The sequence below is a fragment of the Cupressus sempervirens genome, chromosome 10 (assembly GCF_028749045.1).
Source record: "Cupressus sempervirens isolate cs-2001-9-10 chromosome 10, ASM2874904v1, whole genome shotgun sequence".
In the NCBI taxonomy this organism is placed as follows: Eukaryota; Viridiplantae; Streptophyta; class Pinopsida; order Cupressales; family Cupressaceae; genus Cupressus; species Cupressus sempervirens.
Genome location: NC_143127.1, coordinates 680871469 through 680881310, shown reverse-complemented (window position 1 = coordinate 680881310; position 9842 = coordinate 680871469). Strand labels below are relative to the sequence as shown.

Genomic DNA, 9842 nt, shown 5'->3' with positions numbered 1-9842 from the left:
GTGTCTTTAATTTCATATAAATTATTTAATTATTTAAATTTTATTTTATTTATTATATTCTTAGTTTTTTTAATTGGAGAGAATAGTTTTTTGATTTTGTATAAATCTAGATAGTTAATATAAATCTTTTTGTGAAAATGTATATCAAATAATTAATATATTTAATTATAAATTTTCTTAACAATTAAACATAACATTTATTACATTTAATTTTTACAAAAGAATTAACATTGAAAGGTCATATATTTAACACTATTACAACTTAAATGTATTTAATTCATTTTATAATGAGATATAATTGAGAAATATAAATGGATTTCAAATATTCTTCTAAGAATCAATTTTTTTTAATTGAAATATAATACATACAGGCAATCAGTTTTCTTATAAAAAAGGCATATATTTAACACTCTTACAATTTCAATTATTTAATTCATTTTACAATTAAAATATATTATTCAGAAATATAAATAGTAACTCATGTTGTTGCATAAATAGAAAATACTACAAACTTGTATCTAAAGCTAATCCATTCATAGCCATGGCACACTACAACACATTTCATCTCACACAAGATAATTTCCTTTATGAATCCACACCCATGATCCAAAGACAAAGACTCCAGCTCACAAAGAGCTCTTCTTTTAAATGTAAATACGTTCCTTTTATCAAGAAAACGCTCCTCCCAAAAAAAAGAGTATTGAAAAACAACTTTACGATGAAAGGTTATTTTCAGGTGTCCCTTAGAGTAGCTTTGGTATGTTCTGTCGAAGGACAAGGCCAGCAACTATTTTATATGTGGCTTCCGTGGGATGAACTGAATCCCAGAAAATGCTGGTGGATGCATTTCTACAAGTGATTGGAGTTTTTGCATCACAAATGGGCCCAGCCTCTATTAATCCCGTCCCACAGCAACCCCTATCTGTTATCTCCATTCCTGCAAAACACAACCCATGTTGTATAGAATTATAATTAAACAACTCTAACCATTTTCAAAGGAAAAACATAAAATTGTTTTGATTTTGCAAATCTTACCATATACAGAAGGATTTTCTATCATGTCTAAAACATGGTTATAGATATCGATGTACTCCACTCGAATGCCTGGTAAACGAGCTTGCAATACTTGAACAATTTCATCCACTTTTTGGTTGTAAGAAGATGAAATATAATTAACTTCCTCAATACATCCTGATTGCCCATATAACGTCTTCACTGCCGGCACACATCCCAAGGGAGGAAGCCCAACTATGCCAAGTTTGCGTATCCCGAGTTTGTAGATCTCCTGCTTAGCAAAAGTAGGGTTTATTCTCTTTCCTTTTTCTAAGTTGTGCTATGGGAAAATCTGTCCATTGGAGATGGGATTAGTTTTACCTGAATGAAGTTGTTGCAGATGTCAAGTAAGAAATCCTGGAATTGTTGGACGCTAAATTGATTTCTTCTATTGGGAAGAAATAAATAATTGAGTATGAAGTCGTTGGACCCTGCTACTAGTAGAAATATGCCTTCATTAATTATGTGGGATGAGTTTTCTACTCCCACCATATTTTCCAGCCGCGCCTTGTATCTCTTTAATAGTTCAACTTGTTTCCACATGGGTATCACATTCTGCAGGAACAACACACATTTTTTTTCAAAATTGACCACTTAGAGAGGAATGTAAATGACAACTGCCATACTTATATTCTATAGATCTCTTAATTCTTGTCATAGTAAGATGTAATTTGCAATGTTCCAGTACATTATAGAGGACGAGTACAATATGTAAATGACAACTGCCATACATATATTCTATAGATCTCTTAGTTCTTCTTATAGTAAGATATAATTTGCAATGTTTCAGTATTATAAAGGATGAGTACACATTTTATATATTGTTAAGGAATAACATCGTAGAAACCTCTCAATCAAATGATAAAAACGTGTCTATCTTACAGAAAAAATGAGTGGAGAAGTACAAGATGGAGACTTTAAATTATAACGTCTTAAAGGTGAAGTGGCTTCTATTAGATACAACAATGGTCTAACGTGATCAACATAACAGTATAGTAATAATGTAATTTACTGCAGAAAATATCAATAATTATTTTTTAACTAAAAATATTTATGAAGATAAAAAGAGAAACAAAAAGGAGAGTTCAACAAGGAGCTCTATGGTGAGCAACAATGTCATCTGACTCACAAGACAGATCCAAGGGTAGCTGTCCCCTATCTACAATATTCCAATCCTGAACATGATCACAAGCCTATTTGGCTAAACAATCACCAGCTCTGTTCCATTATAGAAAAATGTAATTAAACTGACTCTAAGAATAATATTTTCCCATATAAAATATAATCAACTAAAATATATTATATATTGAATACCTGATAAAAAAAAATATAATCAACTAAAATATATTATATATTGAATACCTGATAAAAAAAAATATAATCAACTAAAATATATTATATATTGAATAGAAATATACCAAATATATATAGAAGCATTTAAGTATTTCGTACTAAACTAGAACTTCTTGAAATTAGAATGGTCTCGTCCTTTCTGATTTTGAGACCTAAATTCATCAAGAAATTCAATGATTTCTTCAAAAGTATTAAAGTTTGCAGATAAATAAGAAAGAGAAAACTTGACCTACAACAAGGTCAGAGGTGAGGTTGTCGAATCCAGTCCCTCCAGAAGCAAAGCTTACGCCTGTGAGAAGTTCTTGAGTGCTTAGATTAGGATCCAAAAATGGTGGAATTGTTTCTTTCACCCCAAGGCCCGAAGCTGCAACCACAAATTCTACCAATTAATTACAATATATTTTAATTAAGCAAAAATGCAAGAAATAGGAAATGGTGAAAAAGTTAACCAATAAAATCTGTTGCAAGTTTGCCATTAGAAAAGCGGCCATTTTGTTGGTGACCCTTGAAATCTTGGCCATATGGGGCGTGGTTGCCTTTGACCATGGTGGGAATGAAGTTGTTGTTGCCAGGATCAACAAGCGAGTCTCCGAATGTGAAGAGAGCAGGGATTTTGGCATGACTACCATCAATGCCTGCACAGAATGAAAGCAGAATAAGGAGGAGCGTGCAAATGCACCAAGCAGGATTCAAACGCCTCATGTTTCATCCATTTTGTTGAAATACATTGATGCTTAGAATAACACTCTCCGGTGTCTCCATCCATAGGAAGAGGCAATAAATGCATTTAATATGACTGAAACTTCTTGGTTGAGTCGATTTGCTTTTCGTCGGAGTGGAATCTACTAGTTTCTACGAGACTTTAAAAAATACTACTTACTATAAGTGGTCATAATTGTTGGGATATCGTGGAGTCTTTCTTCTCCACTAATTTTCTTCTTGTTCGTTGCCATGAGTTATATGGTGGGGGATGGCTGGCTTACCCTAACATTTGTTGTTCGTTACCATGAATTATACTACGGGGATGGCAAGTACGGACCCTCACATTAGTAGTTCCAGTAAAAGTAGATGACCCACCCATTACATTATTGTGTGCGATGCAGGTAGTATAGGTAATAAAAATGGAGAGTGGTTGAGGCATCCAATAACACAAAAATTAATAGGGAAAAAGTAATGTAGATATAAAAAGTTGTTTAAATGTCTTTATGTAAAATAAAATAATTTTAAGATAGGGAGAATAGTTACATTGACATTTTTTGATATTTTATAGATTGATAAAATAAACTTATAATTGGTTATTTTGAATAATTAAAGTGGAATAGGGTTTGAATTCTTACAAAATCATAGGTCTATAGACGGAGATAGGGTCATGAGCACTCACACCTTATAAACTAGAATAGAAACAAACTGAAAATCAAAATCCATCAACAACAAAACTAGGAAAACAATAACATATTAGGGAGGCAAAAAACAAAATCCTAGTAATTGCCTAAGTTCATAAAGAAACATACATGTAAGTTGTAACCCAAAAAACACAAACCAACAAAACCGAACTAGTCGAACAAACAAGCAATAACTAGCAACCATAAAAAACCACCAACAATAAAAACCCACCAACATCAAGAACCAAACACCAAGCATCCAACCCACACCATCTTGAGGCAAAAGGACAAAATACCTAAAGGCTACTTTCGTAGCTACTTATCTTGGTCTAGAAAGGATTGCTTGGGGGGTGGAGGGATGCCTCACTCGACCCTAGAGAAGCCTGTAAATTGTCCTTGTCCTTGCTGAGGATCTACTTCCTTCGTTTTCTCTTCACTTTTCTTTCTTCCAGCTAGAGCTTCAGACCGCCAATGTCACCCTCCATCTTAGCTTGAACAGACTTATGATGGGAAGCCAGTTCTTTAATTTGATCACCAAGATGATGTTAAGCTTTCTTCATAATATAGAGGGTCATGAGCATCTCATTGTTTTCTTTTTCTGAGGGCACTTTATTATGAATATCAAGCATTTGCTCCTCCAATTGTTACCAATTATAAAAGGTGTCATCCAGAGCCTGACCCACCTCCCACCAAGCATCATCCTTATGACCCGTTCTCCAATCTCCCCCCGACTTGCACTCTGCTTCAAAAATAGCCTCCAATTTATTTATTTTCCTATGGGTAATGTGCACTTGAAATAGTAACCATCTACTCACCACCTTTAATATGTTACACCATTTCTAGCCATCTCATTTGAGTGTAAGGCCAACATTTCAACATCTACAATACCATCCTCTTTTTTAGGAACAAAACCAACTGAAACTTTTTGAGACACTTTGGAATGTCCAAGATAGAAAATCAATAACAAAGGAGGGAGGGAATTGAGTAGACCATGGGGATAAGGGAATGAAGAACTAGGTAAAATTATTAGGGGTCCACTCTGAATCTATGGCCCAAGATGATCCCTTAAAGTAGAATCCTTAGAGACATCCACATCAGCATCATTCTCCTACTGCTGAGGGAGATCTTGTTTCTTTTCCTTATCCTTATGAGAAGGAAGGATGCACATACCAAAAAAATTATAATCAGTTATTGTTTAATAGAACAATTGATAGATTTTAGATTATGTATTTAGACTAGGTGAAAAGTTAATGCTATGTTATGTAATGACATGCATATGTAACTTGACAATTAATGCCACATCATGGATTAGGAAGATTGAAAAGAAGGAAAATATAAGACTTTGATTTATGATAATTTAGAAGCATGATCTTATATTAATAATTGTTTTCCTTTTTTTAATATAATTGAATTATGGGAAACTCTAGAACACCTATTTAGTCATTAAAATTTTGGTTGAGGAAGAAAAATACAAGCTATTGAGATCTAAATCCTCACACAATTCACAACTCTTTTGGAACCCGATTGGTGGTTACCTCTCAATTTCCTTGATTGAGTGATTGTAATCAATTTAGGTTAAAAATCACATGTCAATCACTATCTTGAGGTCATTGATCCTTATTTTCACCTGGAAAGTTAAGATTAGTACCTTGTGTCATAGACATCCTAGACTATCTCACCTAGTGCCATATCCCAAATATGAAGTTCTTATCTAGGTTAACAAAATTCTTAGAATAGTAATCATTACAGAATTATATGTAGTAGCTGAAATGAAAATTATACACATATTAATTATTCACATTACTAAAAATAGACACATGAAAATTCCTTTCATATAAAAAACTTCATAAACACCATTTTATCAAACAAATCCTAACTTATAGTCTATCATGTAAATAAACTTAATCTTGGATAAGCCAACTTCTATATGTCTCTAATAACTTTTACATATAATCATATAACATACTAGCTAATACCTTTACACATAAGCATTTAACTTATTAGAAAATTTTATATTTTCTAAGTCTCAAATGAAAGAAAATCTCATTAAATATAGGAGTCCTCATCCTCGAAGGGTAAAAGCACAAACCCGTGTCACCTTTTTATAAAGGAAAAGGCTAACAAAAGTACAACTGTTCATCTTTAATGACATAAAAATGGTAGTATTATTTATAATTTGATAATGAAGTAAACTAATGAAACCTATAAAAATGAATGAATTTTAGGATTATAATTTTTACTAATTATTTTGAATAAGAATTGATATATTTTCCTAATTTTAAAAGATTATATTTTACTTTTTGAAAAACATTGAAAATTAGGGGTCTAGTTACCACCACAAAATAATGTGGAAATAAACTTATTTTCCTTCGATCTTAGATTATGTTATAAATAACATATATAGCTCGAATAATCAAAAATAAAAATTGGCTTTAGACCTATAATTTATCTTTTATAACAATTCAAAATTAACTCATCTAAAATCGATAGTTCTCATCTCCCACTACATTTTTCAAAATAAATCTTTTCTAACCAAAACAAAAATTTTACATTCTTGAAGAGGACTCTTTCTTCCAGAACGTCATGTAATTTTTAAATTTTTTGGATATGATTTAATATTATTTCCTTTCTCAAACTTGACATATTCTCGAGTGTTAAAATACATACTTATAGATTTTTTAAATTACAATATACTATATCTAATTAAAACACTATAAACTCTATATGAGAATATTATTGACTTTGAACTCTATAAAGTGGTGTTTATATGTTATTAAAAAAATATCATAAAAAATAGTAAGAGCTATTGAAACGTCAATATGAATTTGTTTAGATCATATGTTTGAATAAAATTGATTTTTAGATAGAAATACTCAAATTCAGTTGTTTTGATAAGTCAGCCTGAAAGGTGACACATCTTTGAATACTTTTACCTAGGAAGGGTTGCACAATACGTGAAGGGGTATTAGACATCCCTTGTCAAATATTTTCACTCCTAAAAAAATAATAATCTAAAATTTATTAGATTAAAATTATACATTTTTTTTATTGAGGCTAAAACAAGTTTTTTTATAGGAGACCTAAAACTCCAATTGTTTTAGATAACAATATAAAAGATAGGACCCAAAATAAAATAGTGTTCTAACCAGTAGACATAACCAACATAATCTAGCAAAAGCCAAGACCAAAACTGACAACACTAAAAATGAATAACCTAACTAAAGAAAAACAAAAACAAAAAGAGACAATAGTAAAATGGAAAGAAATAGGCTAATTCTTCCACCTTATCTTTCAACTCCTATTGAATACATTTTATCTTCTCTATGATCTCTTTGACATCTATCTAGTCAGTCTAAGTCTCTTTATTCTACTTCTTCTTTGTGCTAGAATGGATAATATAAAATCTTATGTTGTTGACAAAACATATATTAATAAGAATTGTTAGCCTTACAATAGAATAATATGTAAGTGTTATATGAATGTAACCCCTAGTAACATAATGTTGTAACATTCCCTCATGATATTAATCGGTTGCATCATATGGATTGATTTCTATTATAGAAAATATGGAATACATGTGATGTTCCAACATAGTGCTGTTAGTATCAACTATATGAAAATTGACTTGATTGATAGTACATCCCTTGGCTTTGGAAAGAAATTATAGACTAGTAAATGGGTGGGTCAAATTTGTAACTCTATAGGAGAAGGGTCACTAAAAGTTTCATCAAATTCATGTCCTTTTATAAGATATTGTACATGTGAATATAGTTATGTTATAATTAATTTAATAATATAAATAATTTATATAAATTAAAATAATATAATAATAAAAATACAAATATTTATGTATAATATTTAATATTACATCAAAATAACATTTAATAACATATAAATGTAAATAAATTATATTATAATATAAAATAAAATTGATATAGATATAATTTTAAATATATTAAAATTAATATAATAACATAACTATAATATATAAATTTATTATATAATGAAATAATTATAATATTCTCAATTTAAATATGAAATTATACAATATAGTATAATATCTTTAATAATATTAAATTTTTAGATTTTTTTTTCTTTTAATAAATATAAAATGGAAGTGCCCATATTTTATTAATATTAAAATATTTTCAAAGTTACATTTACCTAGTTCAAGTGCAAACACATGGAGAAAAAGAATAGGGTGAAGAAAACCCTTGGTGTAGCCCAAGAACAAAGTCCTATACAAGTACAAATGCCCAAAATAAGGACTTGAAGAGGGCATACCTTCTTTTAGAAATCTTTAGAAATATGTTGTTGGAGTTTAGCTGTTACATTACATAGATCTCTCTTTAGAGAGTAATACAATACATAATGAGAATCAAAATCCTTTGACATGCCATCTGGAGGAGATTCTAGAGAAGGAGACCCCACCTATGAGAAATTGATTAAAGATGAGACCTAGTCTATTATGAACCAAACCAACTTCTAATCCTTCCATAAGAACTAGTAGAAACCTTTTCTTGGAATATGAAGGAATGCTAGAACCTTTCAATGAAATCATTATTCTACATCAAGTTAGGAGCCAATGGATTTTTAGATAGGAAATAAAAGAAAAAAAACTAAATATTATCATTAAATTTCCTCAACAAAGAAGTCTTAACACTGTATCCAGTCTGGATACTAAAAATAGTTACAACAAGAAAAGAAATCAAGTAAGAGAATCCTTGAGAAGGAGAGCCATATCCTTTAGATAAGAGAGATTATACTCAGACCTCAACCTTATTGATATGTTAAGGCAAATCTCAATTAACTATTTGAAAATATCCTAGATAAAGAAGAGCCTAAATCAAACCATCTCTCAATTAGTGCTTAACACCCTGGTGATTAGGTGTGCTAGACCTTCCAACCACTAGTAAAGATCATAACTATGGTATTGCTGGATATTGGTTGATTAGTAGGCTTACTTTATGAAGGCCCTTAACTAGATTTTAACCATACATAATGGTCCATAAAACATTCAAAAACTTTCAAGAAGAAATTGTAGCCATTATCTTAAGGATTCAACCTTTTCGAAAGAAATGAGCATTGGAATAAGAAAAACATCAATTGTTGCTAAAGAAACTAAAGAAAAGTATATAACCAACAACATTTTACTTCAAATTAAAAATGCTTTGCCTGGATTCATAAGACATCCTTTCAAACAAGCTTGAGGATAATTAATTTGTTAATAAATGTAAACTAAAAGTAAGACTTGATATTCATGCAAACTAAACAGAACTTTAAGAGTACCTTATCTTTCCAATAGTTTATTAGGAAGTTATCTAAATATCCATCCCCAATGATGAAAAATAATTAGACAAGTATATATTATTTCAATTGGAATATTATATATTTTTCCAAAAAATCACCAAGTTTGCATTCTTTCGGCATTATAAAATACATATATTTTTAAATGATAGTTCAATGGGAAAAAATAATGATTCCTAAACTAAATGATGTAGCCAAAGACATTTATCTTCTTTAAAAGATCCACAAAGGTGTTCAATGGTTGCCCTTATGGAACATTCATGCAGAATCCCCTCTTTAAATTAATGCTCTAGCCAATCTTCATCAGTGGAATCCAGGATAGAATAGAAGAAGAGAAAGAATCTTGGTGTTCCTATGGTATACTTCCCTATCCTCCCAAAAGCCAGTTGGGTTTTTGGTGAAGATTATCAAGTAGGTGGGGATTGGAACACCTCTAATGTAGAGCATATTTTAATTGGATGCCAAGGGAATTGTAAAGTCCACTCTAATATTTACAAGAATAGTATCAAGATTTCCCAATAGTTGTTAATCAAATAGTTCATGATAGAGAATAGCAATGAGCTTGATATCAACATAAAAATGATGGCCAATTTCTATAAACATAGCCACAATATCCACATTAGAAGGGAACTTGTTAGGAAAATTTATGTATTGGGTTCCCAAGCATTAGAGAATAGCTCTCCAAATTACTTTGTTTCTAACAGAGGCAAACTACATGATTCTTTCTATCTAAATAGAGTGATCAAA

General features: G+C 30.6%; 1 protein-coding gene across 1 annotated transcript; it reads right to left on the bottom strand.

Annotated features, from left to right (window-relative positions):
- Positions 1-465: 465 nt before the first annotated feature.
- LOC149535643 (GDSL esterase/lipase At2g42990-like) lies at positions 466-3185 on the bottom strand. Its single transcript, XM_089804772.1, has 5 exons — positions 2856-3185; positions 2640-2770; positions 1375-1608; positions 1036-1285; positions 466-937 (listed from the first exon to the last, which is right to left on the bottom strand). The coding sequence occupies exons 1-5, from the start codon at positions 3106-3108 to the stop codon at positions 744-746; spliced, it is 1062 nt and encodes a 353-aa protein (XP_089660898.1). The 5' UTR covers positions 3109-3185; the 3' UTR covers positions 466-743.
- Positions 3186-9842: the final 6657 nt, after the last annotated feature.

Coding starts and splice junctions, on each gene's coding strand:
- LOC149535643 (XM_089804772.1), bottom strand. CDS start 3,108: ATGAGGCGTTTGAATCCTGCTTGGTGCATTTGCACGCTCCTCCTTATT. Junction 2,771..2,855: donor ACTTGCAACAGATTTTATTG/GTTAACTTTTTC, acceptor TTGTGGTTGCAG/CTTCGGGCCTTGGGGTGAAA. Junction 1,609..2,639: donor ACCTCACCTCTGACCTTGTT/GTAGGTCAAGTT, acceptor TTGTTCCTGCAG/AATGTGATACCCATGTGGAA.